This window comes from Phodopus roborovskii, unplaced genomic scaffold (genome assembly GCF_943737965.1).
Source record: "Phodopus roborovskii unplaced genomic scaffold, PHOROB, whole genome shotgun sequence".
Taxonomy (NCBI): domain Eukaryota; kingdom Metazoa; phylum Chordata; class Mammalia; order Rodentia; family Cricetidae; genus Phodopus; species Phodopus roborovskii.
Genome location: NW_026126599.1, coordinates 12,533,096 through 12,558,434, shown reverse-complemented (window position 1 = coordinate 12,558,434; position 25,339 = coordinate 12,533,096). Strand labels below are relative to the sequence as shown.

The following is a 25,339-nucleotide window of genomic DNA, read 5'->3' as shown; positions in this document are numbered from 1 at the left end:
TTAATTTGTTAATCTGTTGTTTCTATATTTTGTTTTGTTCTTAAACCATTTCAAAGATTTCTTATCAGGTCTAAGGAGAATAATATAGCACTTTGGCATAAAGATGCAACCTAGCATCCCTGCACTGGAGGCCAAGATTGAGAAGACCTCCACAGCCACCATGGCCTTGTCCTTGGTGCTGTGGTAGACAGGGAGGAAGGTGACCCAGACACTGCAGAACACCAGCATGCTGAATGTCAGCAACTTGGCTTCATTGAATGTACCAGGCAGATCCCTACCCAGGAAAGCCACAGTGAAGCTCCCTAGGGCCAGGATCCCCAAGTATGCCAGCACACAGTAGAAAGAAATGACTGAGCCCTTGTTGCACAAAATGATGATGTAACTATATGCAGAGTGTGCATCTGCTTCAACATAGGGAGGTGAGGTTCCCATCCAGACTCCCAGGAGAACAAGCTGGATCAGGACACACAAGGGGATGACAGAGTTATAGATGCCAGAGACAAACAGTCTTCTCATTGTTCTCCCTGGTTTTACAACTCTAAAGGCCAGAATTACAGTTATACTTTTAGCCAAAACAGCAGAAAGAGCCAGAGTGAACGCAAGTGCAAATGTGATTGGTTGTAATATACAGGAGGCTGTGCTTGGCTGGCCAATGAAGAGAAAGGAGCACAGGAAGCAGTGGAGGAGGGAGATGAGCAGGATGAAGCTGAGAGTCCTGTTATTGGCCTTAACGATGGGTGAATCTTGATGCTTGAGGAAGATCCCCAAAACTATAGCTGTGCTGACAGAGAAGCACAGAGCAGTGCATATGAGAGCCATGCCCAGAGAATCCTCCAATGAAAGGAATGTCACTGACTTGGGAAGGCATTTGTTTCTCTCAGGGTTTGAGTAGTCTTGAATTGGGCAAGGGATACACTCTTCCTGATCTATGGGAGAAAATGAATTAACATTTCAGCCTCTACAGTTATATATTCATTCCCCATTCAATACACTAAGTGCTCTCCACTGATGAGTGTAGCCTGACAATTAATTCTGCTTTACTATAGTGCCAAGGAAAGTAAATGTTTAGAAATCCCCCTACTAATATCTGCCTTGTCTATCTCAGGTTAATTCATGTGATGACAAGATTATAACTGTTTGTCTGGGCAGATGAAATTCAAATAGTAATCAATTTCTTCATATGAATTAAAACTGTCATGTTATCCTTTTAAAAACTCTAAAGTTAATCCATACCAGCTTGGTCAGACTCTACCTGCTTAGGCAAAGGCCAAACCACTCGGAAATCTAGAGACCCCCCAACTACAATGAAGACCAAGATTAACAGCATAAGGTCAACTCTCTACTTGGACAGCCTCCCAAACAGAACAGAGGTTGTGCCAGCTGATAGAAATCCAGGCAAGAACTACTGGAAGAAGAAAGAAAGAAACTAAATACCCATCCTGCAAGAGAAACTCAGAAATCAAGGACTAGAATAAATCATCCCAATGCCAGATGCCTATATTCCAGCATGAGAAATACAATGAACAACAAAGACCAAAAGCCAAGAATATTCCAACTCAGTGAAAGCACAAAAAAAAAAATTACCTTAAAAGAAACTTTATGGAACAAGAGAGGTATCCTTAAAGTGAAATGAAAAAATTCACTTGGAGTAATCAAGGAAAGGCAAAAAAAAAAAAAAAAAAAAAAAAAAAAAAAAAAAAAAAAAGCCAGAGGAAATCAACAGATCCCTCAAATAATGCGAAGGAAGCTAAGAAAAAAACAAAAACACATGGAAATTATTCAAGGCATGAAGGTCAACATAAAAAACAATAACAACGACAATTGTGAGAATTCAGGGGACACAAAATCTGGTGAGAGAACAGGAACTACAATTGCAAGCATTACTAACAGAATATGAGAATGGGAGAGCAAACATAATAAAGTCAACATGGCAAGCTGATAGCCAACATCAAATTAAGTAGCAACTCAAAGCAATTCCACAAAAATCAGGGACAAAACCAGAGTGTCCACTCTCTCCATATCTATTCAATTAGTACTTGAAATTCTAGCTAGAGCACCAAGACAACGAAATGATACTGGGGGGGGGGAGGGGAGTACAAATTGGAAAGGAATAATTCAATCTATCCATATTTGATGATATGAGATTACATATTAGGGGTCCCAAAAATTCTACCAGGGAACTCCTAGAACTGATAAATAAGTTCAGAAAACTGGCTGGATTCAAAATTAGTTCATAAAATTACTAGCCCAGTTATATATACTTGTAAACAGGCTGTGAAAGAAATTGGGGAAACAATATCTTGCACAACAGCCACAAATAATGCATAATGTTTGGGGTAACTCTAATCAAGCAAGTGAAAGACCTGTACTGCAGGTGCTTCAAGTCTTTAAAGAAAGAAATATAAGAAGATATCAGAAGATTGAAAGATATCCCATGCTCATGGATTGGCAGGGTTAACATAGTAAAATGGCCACCTTACCTAAAATAATCTAGAGAGTAAGTGAAATTCCCAACAAATCATAGTTCTTTACAGATCTTGGAACTATATTCAGCTTTGTACTAGATGAAGGCTCTAGGATGGCATATAATCATCATCAATCTCATTACTGTGGAAGGGCATTTAAGGTAGACTCTCCACTATTACTTAAATTGTTAGTTGGGGTCATCCTTGTAGATCTCTGGACATTTCTCCAGTGCCAGATTTCCCTTAAAACTTATAATGGCTCCCTCCATAATGGTATCTTTGCTTGCTCTCCTCTGTTCTTTCCCTGACTCAATCTTCCTGCTCCATCATGTTCACCTCTGCCCTCCTCTTCTCCCTAACTTCCCCCTGCCCATGCTCTCAATTTGCTTGGGAGATCTCAACACTTTCCTATTATCCACAGGACCATGTCTTTCTTAGGGTCCTCCTTGTTTACCAACTTTTCTGGCAGTGTGGATTGTAGGCTGGCAATCCTTTGCTCTATGTCTAAAAGTTATATATAAGTGAGTACATAACATGTTTGTCTTTTTGTTATTGGGTTACCTCATTCAGGATTGTTTCTTTTAGTTCCATCCATTTGCCAGTAAATTTCAAGATTCCATTGTTTTTTATTTTCAGTTGAGTAGTACTCCATTGTGTACATGTAACACATTTTCTCCATCCTTTCTTCAGTTGAGGGTCATTTAGGTTGCTTTCAGGTTCTGTCTATTACAAATAATGCTGCTATGTACATAGTTGAACAGATGTCCCTGTTTTATGAATGTGCATCTTTTGGGTATATGCCTAAGAGTGGAATTACTAGATCTTGATGTAGACTGTTTCCCATTTTCCTGAGGATCTATCATACTGATTTCCAAAGTGGCTGTATGAGTTTGCATTCCCACCAGCACTGGAGGAGTATACCCCTTTCTCCATATTCTCTCCAGCATTAACTGTCTTTGGTGTTTTCAATTTTACCCATTCTGACAGGAGTAAGATGGTATCTCAGAGTTGTTTTGATTTGCATTTTCCTGGTGGCTAAGGATGTTGAGCACTTTCTTAAGTGTGTTTCAGCCATTTTGGATTCCTCTAAGGAGAATTCTCTAATTAGCTCTGTATCCCAATTTTTAATTGGATAGTTGGTGTTTTGGTAACTAACTTCTTGAGCTCTTTGCATTTTCTGATGACTAAAGAAGCTAAACAATTTTTGAGAATCCCATTTTATGTGTCTTATTTGTTTCATTTGCATTAATCTTTCTTTTGATTTGTTTACACATTTTAGATATTAGCCATCTATCACATGTATAATTATTAATACTATTTTCCCACTAAACAGTATGTCCCTTTGCATAAATTCTGGTGTCCTCAATGTACAGAAACTCTTCAGCCTCATGTGGTCCCATTTATTAATTGATGCTCTTTATGCTTTTGGTGTTTGTCTTTTAAGATGGCCATTTACTGTGAGAATGAGTTCAAGTCTACTCTCCACATTCTCCTCTCTGAGATTCAGTGTATCTGGTCTTCTCTATTTTTTGATAATATTTTTCATTTAAATTTGCAACAAACTTATTTTACATGCAATCCCAGTTCTCTTACCCTCTCCTCTTACCCTGACCCTCCACAATCCCCATCCCATCCACTTTTTGCTCTCCAGAGAGGGTGAGGCCTTCATTAAAGGAACTTCAAAGTCTGTTATATCAATTGGAGCAGGGCCTAGGCCCTCCCCCATGTGTCTAGGCTGAGATACTATTCCTCTATATGGAATGGGCTCCTAAAGTCCACTTGTACACTAGGGATAAATACTGATCCACTACCAGAGACCCATAGACTGCCCAGTTCTCCTAACTAACACCCACTTTCAGGGGATCTGGTTTGGTTCTATGCTGGTTTCTCAGCTATTAGACTGGGGTCCTTGTTCAGGTAATCTGTTTCTGTGGGTTTCTCAAGCCTGTTCTTGACACCTTTGCTCATCACTTCTCCCTCTCTGCAACTGGATTCCAGGAATTCAGCTAAGTGTTCAGCTGTATCTGGTCTTATATTGAGGTCATTGATACATTTGAAGTTGGGTTTTGTACAGGATAATTAGTATGTGTATATTTGCAATCTTCTGCATTAAGCCAACCAATTAGACCAGCCTCATTTGTTAAAGATGCTGTCCTCATTCCAGTGAGTATTTCTAGATAATTTATAAAAGATCAAGTGTCCATATATGTGTTGATTTAGTCTAGGTCTTCGATTCAATTCCAATGGCTAATGTAATTTGTTTTATGCCAATATCATGCTGTGTTGTGACCATAACGTATAGTAAATCTTGAACTTTTGCATGATGTTACCTTCAGAGCATTTTGATTATTCAGGATTGTTTCAGCTATCCTAGACATCTTTGCTTTTTACAATTTTATAGGAAATTGAATTTTTTGTAATTAAGGGGAAAATTATGCTGGCATTGTAATGGGGATTACAATGTGTCAGTACATTTCTTTTGGTTGGATAGCCCCACTTTTTATATTAATTTTACAGATCCATGAGCAAGGGTAATCATTCCATCTTTTTCGATAGCTTAAATTATTTCCTGTAAGACACCTTCACACATGTAATTAAAATATCCCAAAATAATTTATTTTAAGAGATGTGTTTATTTTTATTCAACATTTGTATATTTAATATCTGTACAATATGTTTTGATAACATCAGTGACCACACCACTTCCAATGCTTTCCTGACTGTCCACCAATCATTTTCCCTTTGTATTGATTTTTCTCTTTTCATAATCATTAATTCCAATTGGAACTGCCCCTATGCATGCGTTTGTATAAGATACATACAAACATATAAAGAAGCACAGAGAACACCAATAGAGAGGAAAGGAAAGAAAACCCCTACAGCATATCTTAATCCAAATACTAACAAAGAAAAATATTTCAAAATAAATTTTAATTATAACTTTAATAACATAACAGAAAGTGAGTTGAAAGCTGCAAAAAAAAAAAAAAAAGAAAAAAGAAAAGAAAAGAAAAGAAAAGAAAAAAAAAGAAAGAAAGAAAAGAAAACAAAGCAAAACACAGGTCTCTATAAAGGTAAACTCATGAGAGCACTAGCTGATATCAGATTAGAAACTGTGACAGCCAGAAAAGCTTAGGGCAAAGCATGCCAAGTCCTGAGAGATTATGATAGCCAGCCTAGAGCTCATTGAGCATAGCAGAGGGAGGGTGGAAAGAATAAGAATGCATATTTCATATAATATAAAGCACCACTGAGAACAAGACAACAAATATCAGAAAAATCTACAATACCATTAAACATGAATTACCTCAGTTCATCATGTAAAATCATGAACCATCTGAATGGATCATTACACAAAATCCATCTACTTGTTGTCTACAAGTACATACCTTAATTTTAAAGATAGACACCACTTAGAATAAAACAATGAATTAAAGTTCCCTGGTCTCATAAAGCACGCACCACAAGCATAATACTTGATGAAATAGACTTTAATCTAAAATTAATTGAAAAAATTAAAATGGAAATCTACATTCTAGTCAAGGGAACAGTTAATCAAAAAGACATTATGACTCTAATTATGACACCCAATTCTGGGTCAGCCAATTTTGTAAAAATTGTACTACTGTATTTAATAGCATAGCAAATATAAAATATCAGAATTGACAACTTATATCACCTGGACTCAAAAACTATCTGCATGGTATTCCTCATAAACCCCAAAGAAAATAGGTTCTACTTATTACAACATGGAATCTATTCTAAAATAGCCCAAATCATGACCTGAGATTGATAACTACCTTATCTGCCATTCTAGAGCCTTCATCCAGTAGCTGACGGAAGGAGAAGCAGACACCCACAGCTAAATTGAGCTAAACTCCTGGAATCCAGTTGCAGAGAGGGAAAAGTTATGAGCAAAGGGGTCAAGACCATGCTGGCGAAACCCACAGAGACAGCTGACCTGAACAAGGGGAGCTCATGGACCTCAGACTGATAGCTGGAAAACCAGTGTAAGACCGATCCAAAATCCCTGAACGTGGGTTTCAGTTAGGAGGCCTGGGAAGTCTAAGGGACCTCTGACAGTGGAACTAGGATGTATCCCTGGTGCACTAATGAACTTCTGGAGCCCATTCCTCATGGAGGGATACTTGCTTAGCCTAGAGACATGGGGGAGGACCTAGGCCCTATCCCAAATGACTGGACAGATTTTGATAATCCCTCTTGGAAGGCCTCACCTTCCCTGGTGAGTGGATGAGGGATGGGATTAGGGGTGGGTGTGGGACATAGGAGTGAGGGAGGGAGAAAGAACAGGGATCAATATGTAAAATAAGAAAAAATATTTTTAAAAAATGCAAAAAAGGAAAATTTATTTTAAATGATCTTTTCTTTACCTGGAGATATCTACTAATGAATTAGATAATTCCAATTATTCTTACTTTAAGATGATGACAATCATGTTAGACTCAACAAAGAATTTAATTATGGAAACATTAGATCTTGTTTGTTTGTTTTTTCCTGCAAGAAGTCTTCAAATAGTTAATTAGAAAGAATGTAGACATTTAAAAAAATATTCCCAGTGTCATGAACATAAATTGAGGTTGAAGTTTTCCAGCCAGAGCATAAGATCAAAACAGGAAATAATAAAATCCAATAGTACATTTCCACTCATTGGCCATATTGACAGTGCTAATACAAATGTACAGACTCTCAAGCAACAATGTACAGCTTTCTTCTTACCCATGCTAAGAGATATAAGAGCTCAAGGTCCAAACAATACCAAATGTATAGGCTTCAAAAACATCTAAGTTAGGGCATTCATTAGTTTTAGCTAAAATACCCCGGTACACTTACAAGTGATCACATACAATAATGTAAAGTAAATTTTTTGAAAAATAAACTTTAGTGGGGGTAATTCTGAAAGGGACACTAAAAGAATGGCAGGGTATCAGTCTAAGATATCAGCCAATTTGTTTTAGCTCCCTTCAGGTCCATGGTCTAGGATCTAAAACTAGTTCTCTCTCCCTAAGCTGAGAGCTTCCTAACATGTAAGTAATTGTTATGAAGAAAGAAGACAACAGCAAAATGTGTTTACTCATCTGAACTTCTCTATCAGTTGCCTAGGATTTCAATTGCTTCATGGGATCTTAGGAAAGGAAACATTATATCTTAGAAGATAGAAGTATATTTAATAAATTTCCCAAGTTTCAGTTGTTGCAATAACAGTCTGCTTGCTATTCAGTTGCTAAAGTTTTGGTCTTACTGAAGAGAATAATTGCATAATAGGTTGCTATCATTTTTAGCGTTTTGCATTTTGTTTTTCCCAGTTCTTTATATCATTTTTTTGTTCTTAAAATGTAACATAATTATTTTATTACCTCTATTCTTATTGCTCTCTCAAATCATGCTCCTGGACTCACTTTGGTCTTGTTTTCTATAAAATTTATTCCTCCTTTTCATTAATTGTTGATTGTTTTTTGTGTGTATGTTCTTAAATAGCATCTGTTAAGTCCATAAATATTAGGTTTTTTATGCTATCATGGCTGACCACCTTAGACCTAGATCTACAGACCACTGTACCTTCCTTTACAAAGATTTGTGTTTCACACTAAGTTTGATATTACAGTTGATAATTATAAATGTTGCTACCTTAATTCTGTGTGTGGTACATTTAGGAAACAGCCCCATATGTACATGCCCTGAGCTTATTTTTGAGAAAGAATCATTGAACGCATGTACCCTGGACAGCATACATTTCCTGGGCAGCCTATAGCATGGATCACTGCAAGAGCTTTGTGGATAGTGCCACGTAATAAAAGGCAGTTGTTGGAAGTAATGATGCAGGTGACATGATATCATGAGGCTGCCAATCAAATGTCCACACATTGTGTGGCACAACAATGATTATTAATGAATATGGGGATGAGTGAAAGAGACATGGACAACAGTGCTGCATCACAACACTATGGTCATTTCTTGGCTTTCTCCCTCTTCATTCACATGAAGTTTGGGGAAAGGTATTATTTTTCTACCTGTCTGGTTGGAAATGTGCCTCTCTGGACAAAACACACAAGAAAAACAGCAGACAGATCTTTCTTCTTCTATAAGTTTCCAGAAACCCGGACCACAGCTCTGTGTACATATAGATTGAGGAGTCTGAGGAAAGCACAGAAAAACTCATCATAATTTTGCACATCCACTGCAGGGTGAATATTTTTAAGCTAAACAATTTAAACTTCACTTAGACTACGAGAGCTATATGAAATTATGTGAGACTTTGAAGACTCCATATGGAGTGTAAAGTGTAGAGTGTAGAGTTGAAGTTAGCACACTTTAAGATACTAAACTAAAAGTTCAAAGTTTTTTTTATGTTGAGTATGTGACTAACTTCTGCTAGCTTTGTGAAATGTCTTTAACAACTGAATGTTTGCTCCTAGGATAAACCAACCCAGAATTCCTTCCTCGTATGAACTGTGGAGCAACTGAAGTCAGACAGAAACCAAGCCACTGTTGCTTATACTTTTCTATCTTTACCTTCCCCAGCGTGTAGTCCAACTATTCACTCTGATTCCCTTTAAATGAAAGAGGGTTTGGCCATTGGTCACAGCTTCTCCTGACTACATCACATGTAGATTTTCCTATGACGTTCACTCTTGACTTCCCATGCTCAGTAAAGTGCCATGCTTTTTCTTTCAAATGTTAGTGATGTCATCATTTATGATTTTCCTCAATTAGCTCCTTAGTTAATAGCTCCTTAGTTAATAACTTAAACCACACTACTTCTAACACAATTTCAGTTTGTTAATAATTTAAGAAATTTGTGTAGGCAAGGAAATTTTCTAACCTTCCCTTAGACATGCCACTTACTATAGTTAGGTTCAGTTTCTGTCTTATAAATATCTACATATTAACACATATATGGTGCTGGTGAACTGCTCAGCAATTAAGAGTGTATACCTCTCTCACAGAGAAACCTGAGTTCATCTCCCAATACTCAAATCAGGAAGATGGTTTGTATAAAAATCCATGATTTATTTCTGTGCTTGCCACATAAGCCTAAGAGCTTGAACTTGATCATGCTGAAGGGAAGTATAGAAAAGCCAGGTGCAGAACTGGATGCCTGTAGTCCCAATATGGTGGTCTTGGGAAAAGGAGAATGCCTGGGCATGCTGTTCAGTGAGTACAGTTAAATCAGAATGCTTGGGGTTCAGAGAGAGAGAGAGTTCATGTTTATAATAAAATAGAAACAACTGAGGAAGGTAGTCAGTGCTGACTGTGGACTCAATAGAAACTTACACTCACAGGCATGAGCATTCACAAAATAACACAACTAAGAAGTTAGAATCTATAAATTAATTTAAAAGTCAAAGTAACATCACACAATGAATTATCATAACTCTTTTCAGATATTTGATGATATATGAAATGTTGATATTCAACCAGACCTTGTTGAAGTTGCTTGGCCATTTGATCAGAACTTCATTGATGAACAAGCCTTGATCTTGTGGACTCTTGGAGACAAACTCTCCTACTTTAACTAGAAGTGAATATCCCAAAAAGTTTTGTATATCATACTTTTCCACACGATTCTTGTTCTCATCCAAGCATATTTGATCTCCAGCAGCATTTTTAAACTGGACTTTCCTCAGAAATGGATGAAGCTGCAGAGAGACATATTTTGGGTATGAGCGGTGAATGCAAGTTTCTCACTGGATGCCCCTAAGAGAAACCCTCTTTCTCTCCCCCTACTCTGGCTTTCTTGGTAGAGTCTTCATTTGAGAAATTGTCTCCCCAGTTGTTCCAGTGTAATGGACTTTTCTCCCCATGAAGTTCAGGTAGGAGTAGCCGAACCTAAATATAAATTTTATCCAAGAGGTAGGAAATCTCACAGTGTGTAGCATGTTCTTATTGGGAACAAGGCTTTTTGTCTTTCCACAACTTAAGAAAAATGTCTATAACTAGAAAATATAGATGTTCTCGGGGTAAAACTGGAGTAAAAATGTAAGCAACACTATGTCTGTGGCTTTATAGGTGATAAGCTATTTCCCTTCCTTATGGCACACACTGAATATATGTGTGTATGTTTAGTTCTGTAGATAGGTACACATGTATATATAGAGAGTTTCTTGGCAGGATAAAATTAGGAATTTATACAAAGCACAAACATCATGAGAAATGTACAGTAATTATGCAGAAACTGTGGGTGTCATTTGTATTTCAGGAAACTATAAAGACTCCTACTGACACCCTCCATCTTTTCTTAATTTTGGGGAGGTCACATCATTTGCTTTACAACTTTTACATGAACAATATTGAAGACAAAATTAATATCCAAATGTTTCTGTGCAATAACCTGATTTTAAAAAAATAATTATTTTTAGATTAATTTATTTTCATTTTGTATATGAGTTTCCTTCCTGCATGCATGTGTGTGCATTGAACATGTGCCTTATGCCATTGAAGACATGGAGAGGGTTCTAGATCTCATCAAAGTAGTGTTAAATATAGTTGTAAGCTGCTATGTAGCTACTGGGAACTGAGCCTGGATCTTCTCAAGAGCTTCAAGTACATCTATCTACAGATCCATCTAATCTCTTACTTGAAATAAAAAGTCCTCATGATTTTGCATCAAGACCGCTTCTTGTGAGCGATTTGGGGTGTCACCTTTCTTGAGTGGGACCATGAAGGTTCACGCTCTGCAGGTCTTTCAATACTAGGAAAGCATTTGTTGAAACATGAACAAATTTAATGTCTTGAAATCAAAGCTGCAAATCCCCTAACCATGCACAATAATTACAGAGAGATACACACCCACTGTGAAAAATACACTTTTTAGTTTGATGCTGTGGGAGTATACAGTAGGTGACAATTAGTGTTCAGCAGGTTGACCCATCAGACACATGATCCCTAGTGGGGAGCCCCATATGGAAAGGCCTTGGGATCACTGATTGTGGAAATCACTTGCTACTGTCTGTAATTTCTCCCATGAGTCACTTCATTTCTTAGGTAATAACTTTATTCCCTAATAACAGCCATGGGTATATTAACACTGCTAGTACATTTATGTCATGAAAATATTACATCTACTGGGCACAAATATAGTTGTGGATAGACAGGAAGATGATTCTTATGCTGTATAATTTACTGGATAGAAAAAATACTAGTATATTTTACATTACTCAGACTAGGATTCTCATTTATAAAGAGAGCCTTTTACACAGACACATGGTTTTGACTTCAAAACAGGCTGGTTGTCCCTAGAGACAAACACATGGAGTCATTTTCTCAGGTGCGGTCTTACTGACTCAGGACAGAGATAAAGACAAATTTAGTCTCCATGTACTTGCTAGCAACCACTCAAGGTCCAGCTAATTAATTGTTATTCGTCTTGGTTTCCAAAGTCATTTTCTATATGGGAAAGAGCTACCTGCTTAGGTCAATGAGACATTCCTAGCCTGAGAAAAACTACATGACTTAACATGTGCTATGAATATGGGTTGGGTCCTGAAAATAACCTATACTTGTGAAGGAAGCAGGAGGCAGGGGAAAGAATGAAGCAGAGGGCAGAGACAGCAGAGACAACAGTCAGGAGTGTCAATGCAGAAGAAGAAAGATAGCAGCAATAGAGGGCCATAGAGAGAAAAGGAGAGAGGAAAGAAACAGATGAATAGAGCATTGGGAGGAGTGACAGATTTTTTCAGAGGGATATTTTTAAAAGATGAAGAAAAGAGCAAGTTACCTTCAGAAACATGTTTTCCTTATTTCCTCCCTGAGACAAAAAAAAAAAAAAAAAAAAAAAAAAAAAAAAGTCTAGTAAACCTCAGATAAGAATATTTTCTAGCTACCCTCCACGAATTTTCATATTTACCAGGATGCTGACTGAGGGCTGGACCCTTGAAGTAAGCAATGATTTGCCTTATTCTTTTAATTATAATATGAAAATGAGTTGCGTTAGAGTACAGTAAAATACCCACTAATAATACAAGTTCCCAGTGCCTACTCTCCTGAGGTAGGCTTACCTGCCAAGGTAGAAGACTGTCCTGGTTTGTATCTTTGTGAGATGATATTTCTGTTTTTCTCAAAAGCATTTCATGGAGGGCATGGGCCACTGAATACATTGCATTCCATATGGAAACGCTGGACTCAGAAGTGATCATTAAATGTTTTCCTGGATTAGTCTTCAGGGATGTATTCAGTGGGCATACTTTATTATTTCCACACAGCAAAGGAGGAGGAGAACAGTGAAAATTTTCCAGCCAGAATTTATGGAAGAAAAGATCTCCTGGATACTGGGAGGGTGTAAGTGCCTCAAAAAAGAGCTTGAAGCCAGGGATATTTGTATTCCTTGAAAATGAGAAGCTTCCTTCAAAAAAAGACATCAAATAATTCGACTCATAAAATACAGTCTCTAAGAAAACAAAGTGGGGCTTTGCCATGATCCACACCTTCTTTCTCTTTGACATAATTCCATTTATGATGCAGAAAAGCAGTACATCATCTATATCCCCATAGAATACATACACATTTACTTTTGTATGTTGGTTCAAATTCATCAAATGATCCCAAGTTATTAACTGTAGTTTCCAATTAGTTGGGATTTTTTCCATAAAAGCCACACAGATATCTACTGATACAATCTCTGCTTTCAGCTCAGAGAGGAATTCCATTCCTTTCAGATCTTCAGCCACAACGAGCCCTACCCATTTCCAGCCAAAGTGTAGCAATAAAGAGATCACCCTTTTGGTCAGAGCTGTGTGTTTAGGAGACATCTGGTACAGGGATGGGAATGTATCTTTGTCACTTAGCACAGAATCAAACATTCCATATGTGACCTGAAGAAGCAAAGAAAAAAAAAAAAAAAAAAAAGGTAATTTTTGAGTTTCTAGGTTATAAGGGCTAAGAGAGCAGCTCCAGCCCCTACCCAGGGTTCCAAATATGAAATGCTTCTCAGGATTGAGGGAGGTGGTCAAATATTTCTATATAACTTCACACAAACTCTGAGGTCAGCCTCTTTATTGTTCTCCCATGCTGAATACATTTCCAGTTTACATACACTTACAATCAGCAGTTCCCTGGCTCCAGGTCGGTGCAAGGCTAGAGTTTTTCAGGGTCATAGAAACAGATAAACAAAGAGATAACTCTCAGTCTTTCTTTATGGCTCAGTGTGGGAGTGGTTTAAGCTTCCATGAACTTCTTAAAGGAAAAAAGAAGTCAATTAAGGGAAAAAGAGTAAGTAATTAAGGAAATTTAGTAGGGGAATATGCGTGTTTCACTATTTTCTTAAATGTGACTAGGTAAATAAGCTAAAAGTTATAATCAGTGAAAATCTGGAAAGAGGCAATTATCATCTTTTTCTCAGCATGCCACTTTTCTCCAGCCAATGGAGGGAGTGTTGGGTAACTGGGCAACATATGTAAACAGGAAGCATGAGACCTTTGGTTCCTGTTAGCACTTTCCCAAGATAATAGCCAGCTGAAAGGAGCCTTTTGGCTCCAAGGATTACATCCTATACTATCCCTTAGGATAAATACAAGCAGTCACTTCTTGCTTCAACAGACTGAGTGAAAATAAGTACAAAGAGTTAAGAATTGGCTTTAAGTTTACTTCAAGGTTAGCTTAGGAGCGCAAGTCCCTATCTTCTGCCAGAGTGAATTCAGGACTCTCTTGTTCTCTATCTCTCTGAGAGATATGGCTGAACAACTTCTGACATTTTGTAATTCTTGTCCTTGGATGTCTGTGAATGTCTCAATAGAGGTGTCTTTGCCTGGACACTAACACTAGCCAACACTCTGCAAAAGAAAATAAACTGCAGGGGGCAGATTTCCAAGTTTATACAAAGATCTAGTTGAGATAGTAAGGATATTGACTGTGATTACCTTCTTCCTAGAATTACCCTTTGCTGCAGGAAGTCATCCAATACACCAATTCTTAGGGGAAATTGTGCCCAGTAAACAAATAACATATTGTAGTGCTGTGGGAAACATACTCAAGCTATAATGTGTGGGAATGAGCTCTTCACACAAGATATGTGCAATGAGGAGAGCCAACACATTCAGAAGGCAGGATTCCTTATTGTCTTGCAGATAAAGTTAATGAGATGTGCATCTCTGATGACAATATCCTTCATCACCTTGCTAAATAAGGTCTATCACCATGAGATATTCATCTGTGATGGGTTGAACTGTAAAGTTTGTGCTGACCTCTCACTGCATAATTCTGTGGTTTGTAGAAATAAATTTTTGGGATTGGGCCACAGTGTGGGCCTGACAACCCCTCCACCTCCATGGAAGTTCATGGGACTGCTCTGAGCACACTGGGCCTGCCTATCCAGAGACCTACAAGGCTACCTTAAATGACCTTCCCTGATAATGAGATAGATAACTAACTTGTGTGCCATCATAGAGCCCTCGTCTAGTAGCTGATCGAAACAGAAGCAGACAGCCACAGCTAAACAGTGAGCTGAACTCCTGGAATCCAGTTGCAAAGAGGAAGGAGTGATAAGAAAATGGGTCAAGGCCAAGCTACAGAAACCCACAAAGACAGCCGACCTGAACAAGGGGGAGCTCATGAACCCCAGACTGATAGCTGGGAAACCAGCATAATACCAACACAGATGCCCTGAACGTGGGTTTCAGTTAGTAGTCCTGGGCAGACTAAAAGACCTCTGACAGTGGAACCAGGATGTATCCCAGGTGCATGAAGGGACTTTGGGAGCACATTCCCCATGGAGAGATACTCCCTTAACCTAGAGGCGGGGGGGGGGGGGTCCAGCCCCTACTTCAAATGACTTGACAGATTTTGATGATCCCTCCTGGAAGGCATCACCCTCCATGTGCAGTGGGAGTGAGGAATGGGATGAGAGGGGGGGTTGGGGAGTATGTGAGGGAGGGAGGGAGAAGGAACTGGGATTGATATGTAAAATGAGAAAAAATAATAAAAAAAGAAAAGAAAAGAAATAGGTATTTGGAGTCATCATCTTAGAGAGAAAGGAAGTTCATTATTCACTTCAGAGAATCAGGGAACTGAATACTGGTGAGGAGAATGTCTTCTGTGAGATGAGCTTCTTTTCTCATCATATGATAGAATATGGGTTTTGCCAATACTATGGGCTACAAAGTTATTAAGAGATCTGAAGAGCTAAAAAGTGACCAATATTCTGTTAATGATACAATGGATATGTAAACTAAGAAAAATAAATAGATAAATAAGAATACAATGGAAATATGCTACAGACTTCTCTTGTGCCAATAACAATGGAACAGAGCATCAGGTGTAGAGAACTACAGAAAACATTACCAAGTGCTTTACTCTGACCATATGACATCATATTTCCTAGCTTTAGGAATATAGTACCACATTTGTTCTTAGATTTAGATACTGTGATTAGAAAAGAGCAAGGCATGAAGATCTGGGGGAACATCACTAAGTACAGTTGCCTCATCCCTCCCTAATGATAGTTTTGATGAAGTCATCACCCAGCATCTAGTGTATAATGCGAGTCTGTGAGAAAGACTGAAATTATTGTGTATATCATGATTTCTCACATTAGGATGCAAAACATATAAGAATTGTTTTAGTGGGTGAAAATAATCAGTGTTACACTGCCTGTTTTTCTAATCTTGATTAATTCCTAAGCATGGGGCTTACCTAATGCTTTGTTTGTAGTGATGCATGAAGATGCTTGTTTTGCCTCAGTAGTATCTTGTAAGACCTAACTGTGTGGTATCTCTAAGTGGATGTTCTCTGTGAGTACTATTCGGAGATCTGGTTTCCTGAAAGATCATAAATTCCTAGCATCATTTTTAGAAGTGATGGCCTTGAGGATTGTTCCACAATTACTTACATGTCTGGACTCTGTCTTCCTCTATCTGTCCATCATTGACCACTGGATGAACTATGAGATGCTTAAACCCTTGAGCAGTTAGTTATATGACTAGTGAGCAACACTCATCTAGGAAGCACCCTTGTATATCATGCTAATGACTGAAGATAGAATCATGAATACTAGTAAGTGATCTTAGGAATCCAAGTATTTACTGCTCCTATTTTCACACAATCATTCCAATTTTGATCCTAGCAGTATATAGGTATTTCATTCACTTCTACTTTAAATCACAGGCAATAAACATACTATTTTGTTTTCGTTTGTTCAAGTATCCTACATGACTGTGTATATCAAAATTTTACTAACTTACTTGTGGAATTTTGTAAAGCTCCAAAAGTGTTCCTATTGCAGCAGAAAATTCAGGCCTGATTCCTGCAATGATTCCAAGAGCTTTATGTTGAGTTCTGCATTTGTAGTTAGGAATAAACTCACTGCTTCCAGACAGCCACATCAGAGGGCCTTCAAAGGTTTTGCGGTGAAAGTTAAGGGCATTGTAAACGTGGAATCCCAAGGTCACATTGGGAAGCAGATTGGCATCCTTATTGATCTCCTCAATGGCAAAATATAAAGTCAGCAAATATTGATAGTTTGTCCAACTCTCTCTAAACAGGGGTGGGGGGGAATGATGAGCATAGTCAGGCCATTATTGTCAAGAACTCCTAGCAAATTCAGGATATTAGAGAATTTTAAGCCTTGACTTCTTTACTGACATATAAGACTAGTTTTAATGAGCTCTTAACAGTTCAAGAACATCAGGGAATGGCTCACAAAGTCTCAGAAATTGACTTGTACTTTAGGAGTTGGTTTCTGAAAGTACATAGTATGGATTGGAGTTTCAGGTGTCTGTGTGCTGTGGTTGCTGAGTACGTGGTGCTTATGGTGTTCTATTAATAGAAGCCTCAGGATAAGGAAGAGTCACTAATGTTTTCTCTAGGAATGTGAATAAGAGCTTTATAAACTTATATTTTGTAATGAAATAATTTATACTCATATTTTAATTGTATAATAGATTTGTTTGCATACTATCTAGTGTTAATATTTTTCTTTGGTAAATGGATAAATGGCTAATCAGTTAGGAATTCTGGTTCTTTTTCAAAACCATGGGGTCACCCTTCATCCTGCTAGGCCCAATGCTCAGGGTGAGTGTTGGTGCAGAGTGACAGTCTAACACCCTCCACTCCTCCTTGGACTTCCATGATCCACTCTGAACATACTGGACCCACCTATCCAAACTGGACCATCTTGAGCCTGCCTTCACCGGACCTTTGGGCCCAATCACTTGCACTAAGCCAAAGATGACTCTGGGACCAGTCCAGGCTGATTCCCCCCACATCCTTCCCTGGGAACTCCCTGGGTTACCTCTGCATCTTGCTCCACCCTATAACCTTGCCCTGGATGGTAAGGTCCTGGTACAATGGTCCATACACCATCCAGAGCCTGACTTACACTCACCTTTTCTCTTGCTGGGCCCTCCTTCACCTCCAGGGAACTTCCTAGGTCTGCTCTGAGCACACTGGACCTGCCTATCCACTTGGGCCACCTTGTGGACACACTCACCTGACCTTTGGACCCCATCACCTGCCCTCTGCTAGAGGAGAGACCTCCAAGACAGCTTGGATCATCCAGGGTTACAGACATAGAACTCCAGACCCACCTACACCCACTGGGAGAACAGGGTAGAGAGAGAGAGACTCCACCTGTATCCACTAGAAGAAACAATGGGAAGACAGCAATACAAGAAAACACCCAATGATAGAAAGACCAGTATGACACCACCGGAATCTAGAGACTCTACACCAACTAGACCAGAACACACAAAAGCAGATGAAACAAAAGAGAACAACTTAAAAATTAACTTCATAAAAATGAGAAAGGCCCTCAAAGAGGATATAAGAAAATCCCTTAAAGAAATGGAAGAAAAAGCAAACAGAAAATTAAAAGAAATAGAGGAAAAGACCAAGCAAAACAGTGCAAGAAATAAACAAATCTCTTAAAAATAGTAAGGAAAGCCAAGGAAATACAATCAAACAGATAAAGGAAACAACTCAAACAGTTCAAGACCTGAAAACTGAAACAGGCACAATAAAGAAAGCGCAAACTGAGGGTGTGCTGGAAATAGAAAAACTGGGTAAATGATCAGGAACTACAAATGCAAGCATAAACAAGAGATTGAGGAGAGAATTGCAGGTGCTGAAGATAAACTAGAGGAAATAGATTAATTGACCAAAGAAAACCTGAAACCCAACATATCCTTAACACAAAACATCCAAAAAATGTGTGACACCGAGAAAAGGCCAAACCTGAGAATAAAAGACATAGAAGAAGGCAAAGAAGCTCAGCTCAAAGGGGCAGAAATCATATTCAACAAATACATTGAAGAAAACTTTCTAATTTTAAGGGAGACATGGCTATGCAAGTATAAGAAGCATACTGAACAAGAAATAGACTGGACCAATGAAAAAAGACCCCTCACTACATAATAATCAAAACACCTAACATACAGAGTAAAGAAAGAATATTAAGAGCAGCAAGGAAAAAGGACAGGTAACATATAAAGGCAGACCTATCAAAATTATCCCTGATTTCCCCATGAAAACTCTCAAGGCCAGAAGGTCCTGGATAGACGATCTACAATTACTAAGAGTCCACAGATGCCAGCCCAGGCTATTATACACAGCAAAACTCTCAATTACTATAGATAGAAAAAAGAAGATATTCAATGACAAAGCCAGATTTTCACAATACATATCAAAAAATCCAGCCCTATAGAAAGAAGGAAAGGAAATGCCAACCCAAGGAAGTTGACTACATCCACAAAGACAGAGGCAATAGATAGTCCCACTTTATCAGAACCCAAAAGTAAAAGCCGGGAAAGTATACTAACAATACCACCACCAACAACAAATCTAAAACAAACAAGAATTAACAATCAATGGTCCTTAAGTTCCCTCAATATTGTTGGTCTTAACTCAGCTACAAAAAGACACAGGATAACAGAATGGATATGAAGACAGAATCCATCCTTTTGCTGCATACAAGAAATGTATCTAAGCTTTAATGACAGACACTACCTCAGGGTAAAGGGTTGGGAAAAAATCTTCTAATCAAATGGACCCAAGAAACAAGCAGTTGTAGCTATACTAATATCTAACAAGTTATACTTCAAACCAAAATCAATCATAAAAGATGAATAAGGTCATTTCATATTCATTACAGGAAAAATCCATCAGTACAAAGTGTCAATTCTGAACATCTATGCCCCAAATACAAAGGCACCCACATTTGAAAAAGAATTGCTACTAAAACAAAAAGCTCACATAAAACCTCACACACTCATAGTGGGAGACTTCCACACCCCACTCTTACCACTAGACAGGAACACCATGCAGAAACTTAACAAAGAACCAAAGAAATGAAGAAGATATGTCCCAATACGGTTTAACAGACAACTATAGAATATTCCATCCAAACAAAAAAGAATATACATTCTTCTCAGCTTCACATGGAACCTTCTCTAAAATCGACCACATACTAAACAACATAACAAACATCAACAGATACAAAAAGATTCAGAATAGCCCCCTGTATCTTATCAGACCAACATGCTTTAAAGTTGGAATTCAACAACACAAATTACAGAAATCCTACAAACTCATGGAACTGAACAATGGACAATTGCACATATCCTGGGTCAAAAAAAAAAAAAAAAGAAGGAAGGAAAGAAAGGAAGGAAGAATGGATGGAAGGAAGGAAGGAAGAAAGAAAGAAGTCTGTACTATGTCTGTATGTCTGGTTGGACATGAAAATCTAAGACAGTGAGGAGAACAAAACACAATAGCATAGAAAAAGACACTGTGTGGTTTAAAGTATATGAAAAGCAATCTTTTCCCCATAGGGATTTCCGCTGCTACTCTACTCCCTTTCTTATATTCCCAAAACTTTAGTGAATTGCAAAATTTATGTTAAGATTTGTAAGACTATTACCTAAAGTTTCTGTAGCTGTGGATTTGTAAATTCATTGGATACAGTTTAAAAACAAAAAGTCATGTTGAATTCTTTTAACAAAATGACTTGACAAGTTTTAAAAAACTACAACATGCTTATGTGTAACTTGGAGTCAACACTTATTTAGAAAAATAGATATGGCACAGCATACTGTACATGTTACTTGGATTTGATTCTTCTTCTTGGAAGATAAAACTACAGCAAATGTTTGATGAAAGTTTATAATTTCTAAGGGTCTAAGAGTCTATTCAGGATAACAGAAACTGTTTTAGAGTCACATATCTGATCAGTTATGTCATTGCTAACTGTGTTCAACACTAGGCATCTAGAAAATGTAGATAAAGAAGAACATGTGCTTAATGATTAAGATACATTTGTTAAATAAAACATATAAATTCCTAAGTCTATCCAAGCCACCACAAACTGACATGAAAATAGACTTATACATTTTTTTTGTCTTTGCTAACTATGTTAATCTTGAGGTATTTTAATAAACTAAGTAATATAAGAAGCAGATATTCTGTAAAATACACTATTATTGATCACAAACTTAATGTTCCCAAACTTGATCAGGACTGTATTTTTATGTATTGTTTTATTTTGATATTAAAGGATTTTCAATTAAACCTTTAATTCAAAATTTCAAAGATCAAAGTTAACATGAATACCTTTGTAAAATTCTAATCTTATAAAAACTACTAACTTGTAAGCAGTAGAAATTAAGTCATGCAAGTTAATGGTCAGTAACTTTATCAATGGTCAGATTCTTTCATGTGCTCAGATGTATATTTTTGACCATGGTGAATACAAATGTAATTCATTTACAGTGAGACAAGATTTAGCATTTTATATATGTCATCAAGGACAAGTCTGAAGCAAGTCACTAAAAATAAGAAAAGGTTTTTTTCCAAATAAGGTATAGTTAATAAATTATGTAATATCCCTCAGAGAGATCTGCCCATATGGAACTTAAGGAACTTAATAAAAAGGCTTCCCTTGGTGGACAAAAATACAAGCTACTGGAATCAGCAGTTGAGGCTATATACAAATAAGATGGGAGAAACAAACTCCACCTATATCTTAAATCAACTGTGTTCTTGCTGACCACTGTTCCCAGAACTGGCATAGGCTTCACACAACAATAGGTCCCTACCAAAGCTTTGGACACTGTTGGGTTGAATGCCCTGTTCTGCCTGGACGAGATAGGTCAGTTTTCCATGTTCCTCTTGCACAGAGACATGGCTCAGGTCTCATGATTCCAGTGGTTGCTGGCTGATGCTGCCCTGTCTAATGGTGTCTTATGTGACATCCAAGACACACAACCTGTTCTCCTAATAGATATACAGATCACCACAGAAGATCACAGACTGGCTTCCCTGGTTTCAGGTAAATCTTGGTCAATACAGATGCAATTTGAATTATGTTTCCTAATGAGATTTGTCCTTCTCAGGTCTCTTATAGTGTTGATAGCAAGTTGTAGCAGTATAAGTTTAGCAGGAACAAGGATACTTACTCAGCTCCTACCAACAAGGCTGCAACTGAATCATCTGTCCCTATCTTATGTGAAAATTGTTTTTTCTAAGTTAATAAGCAATGTGCTGAGGAAAGCAGACCCACAGACAGGGTTAATCACTGACAAGCTTCACACTGAAAAAGATAATCTCATGAAATTGACTTAAATGAAAATCAAACTGAAGCAATCATGTTTTGAATTATTGATCCCATCAAGCAAACATCTATGTCTCCTGGTTAAAGATCAGACAGAAAAAAATATTTAAAATTGACATGAGTTTTGAGGTTCTAGGGAAGTGGTATAAGGTCAGTAAATGAAAGCTGCAAAGGTATATTTAAGTTATTTAAGTTACTTTAAATGAGTCTTACAATTTGAAAAGTTCATATTTTATATTATTAATCAGCTGTGTTCTTATAAGCTATTGATCCTGCCTTGGTAAAGTACTGCCTACTATTTTCATAGTCAAAGGGAAAAATAGTAAACTTCCTTTCATTATTTTCTAAATATAAATTTTAAATAGCTACTATTGTTCTGAATATAATGTGATATATAAAATCTGGACAAGGGACCAGAAAAAAGGTGTTCACGTTTGTATTCTCTTTTGGGTCTCCAGGTTTTTACAATGGTGCTAAAGCATGAGTCTACCAACTATAGATACTGTTTAAATGTTTTTTCTACAATGAGGATTTCAGTGCAGATTGCAGATACTCGGTCATGATAATATATCTAGAACTTTTATTACTATCTGCAACTTAAAAACATTAATGCAGAATTCAAGTATCCACCTATGACGAGATTTGTATCCACCTATGATGGATTAGACAGATTCCAGACAAGTGCTGTTGTTGGTTAACACTTCAAGCTTTCCTGCCTACTGCCTATCCTTGAGGATGAGTTCGCTCCTTCTCCTGGTCTTTGGATTTCTTCCACCTCCTGCTGTAGTGAACTAGTGTACTACAGTCTTTTATCCTTTGAAAGCACTCCTAAGAATATTTTAAGAGGCAAAGAAATCAGGAATATTGAAACTTTTTCTTTGCATACTCCTTAACACATCTGCCAGGACTATAGGCAGTGAATGTGTTTAACCTTAGAGAAGATTTTTCTCAGTAGAAGATCATCCTAATCTAGAATTAATATTCAAATGAACAGTGGCACAGAGGATAACAATAGAAACAAGCAACAGAAAATATAAGAAACAATGCAAAATAACTTATTCATATCATAATTAACCAACAAATGAATTCTAATATTCTCCCAGAGACCCTGTGCCATATGAGTAATTCAAAAAGTAAAGACGAATGACCTAAAAGCAGATAGAACAAACAAATGAATTCAACAAGACATTGAGACAAGATGCAATGCTGTATGGGAAAAAAAAGGCTGAGGGACATGAAAGGAACAATATATATATATATCAAAGACTCATTATCAAGAAAGACAAATCCTAAAGAGAAATTAAAATTCTTGGGGAGGGGAAGAACAGGTAAAATTGTAAATGGAAAACCAAAACCACCAATAAAAGTACAGTGGAATGTGACCCAAACACCACTGACTAAAGAGAAGATAAAATAGCAGGTGTGGTGGATGTGATTTTCAGAACGATGGAGTAAAACATCAATAAAAACTAAATAAGTAATAAACATGTACACAGTGTCTAAACTCTAAGAGCCTTTAAAAAGATTAATTCAGAACACATGGGGTAGAAGATGCTAAGATACATTCTAAAGCCATGGGGATTTATTGAAACTTGATGTCTGTGAAAAGTAACATGCATTCAAACACGAGACAGTTACATTGCCTATTGAAAAAGTTGGACCTTTCTTTCCCATATTAGAGTCAATAGGTGCCTCATAGAATGGTCAGACACACAGCTGGTATTTTACCTTTGATCTCTACTTGACTAGAAAAATAAAGAGGAAAACAAATGTTTGTAGATGCACAATGAAGGAAGAAAATTTGCAATGATTTTCACATTTCTGTACATACAGTTCATTATTCTCGAAGGAATTACATGCACACAGATGAACATGCACTGTCATGTAGCCAGAACAACTTCATCACAGTCACACAAGTACTTACTGCATGAGATCGAGACTTAGATTCAGTTTTGTGTCAAATGGCATCTGGAATTTCTGTTGTACTTCTAGTTTAAAGTAAATGGGGATAAATGCGCCTAGGATTATATCAGCTTTCATGTAGGTAATGGGCTTCCCATTCTCAAAACAAGTATAATGGGTCATTTTTCCTAATGTAAAGAAATACTGCAGGAGTAGGAAGAGACAAAGCAAAAGGAGGAACATGACAGGATCTGAACTACACACAGACTATGCCCTGCAACTATGCTGAGCCAAGGAGATTATTGGCTTAGGTCATGGAACAGGCTCAGACTGGAGATACAGCTGGTTCCTATATCGTATCAGGCTTTCAGGCTGCACATAGGTTGCAGTTCTCAAGCCAGACACGGGCACAGACAGAAGCACAGTTCAGACAAGTGAGGGTAAGACAGTGCTGAGATTCTCATTTAACAGTAACTTGAGTGACCCTGAATGTGTCGACTTTTCTTGCTTCTATTTCCCTCTCATACATGTCCTCTGGGGATCCCATAGACCTGGGATTCTGCACCTGCATCCTGTATGCTGGTGAAAACATGTTTGTGTCTTTCCTTCTTTCCCACCTCTATGATTTCATCATGGTCCACAGTGACTTTGGAGAGGATGATAGCCAGAGACAGAGTTGTAGGTCAGCAACCCAGCTGGTTTGTTTTGGATTGATGTTTGGGGAGACACATAGAGGAAGTATTAACAAGTGAAAAAAAAAAAAGCCATAGGTGACCTAACAAAGCACACACTTTCAATATTCCATAAAAAGCATTCCTAGAGTTTGAAGCAGTGTTGTGAGGTTCTACTGTCTGTCATTCACAAGCACACTGACCATCTTTTAATCCTCACTCTGGCTTTGCTCTCACCATTTGTAGGAATAATTATGCAGATGTAGAAAGTAGTAAGTGTGTTCCAGAGAAATACAGAATATCACTTCCCACCTCACTCAATCACAGCACTAAGGTTCCCAAGAGGAATGTTTTCTGCCATTTGTGCAATCTGTTTACAGCCCTCCCTGCCTACATTTTGTAACAAATCACAACTAAATAGAATAATACTTCATCTCTACATTTCTTCTATTCTTTAATACTATTTATCAGAATTAATCATGATAATATTTCCTTCTTTTGTTATGTATTACTGATAAATATAATATAAAATAAATCAAATTTTTGTATATATATGTAGATACATAAATAAACACACACAGACCACACACACACACACACACACACACACACACACACACACACACACAGAGAGTTACATATTTACCCTGAAGAGTAGTTTGTTTCCCTAATTATTCTCTTTTGGAAAAACCTAATTTTTCATTTGAATGTGGTTATCCATTTGAGATAGGGTTAGTAATGGAGGA

General features: G+C 37.5%; 1 protein-coding gene across 1 annotated transcript; it reads right to left on the bottom strand.

The window, feature by feature from the left end:
• LOC127237075 (vomeronasal type-2 receptor 116) lies at window positions 1-24,165 on the bottom strand. Its single transcript, XM_051205112.1, has 6 exons — window positions 23,945-24,165; window positions 16,658-16,949; window positions 12,482-13,294; window positions 9,908-10,123; window positions 8,495-8,618; window positions 1-926 (listed from the first exon to the last, which is right to left on the bottom strand). The coding sequence occupies exons 1-6, from the start codon at window positions 24,163-24,165 to the stop codon at window positions 1-3; spliced, it is 2,592 nt and encodes an 863-aa protein (XP_051061069.1).
• Between the last annotated feature and the right edge of the window lie 1,174 nt (window positions 24,166-25,339).

Coding starts and splice junctions, on each gene's coding strand:
- LOC127237075 (XM_051205112.1), bottom strand. CDS start 24,165: ATGTTCCTCCTTTTGCTTTGTCTCTTCCTACTCCTGCAGTATTTCTTT. Junction 16,950..23,944: donor CTAAGTCTCGATCTCATGCA/GTAAGTACTTGT, acceptor ACCCCTGTTTAG/AGAGAGTTGGACAAACTATC. Junction 927..8,494: donor GCACATTTCCAACCAGACAG/GTAGAAAAATAA, acceptor TTTCTCCCATAG/ATCAGGAAGAGTGTATCCCT.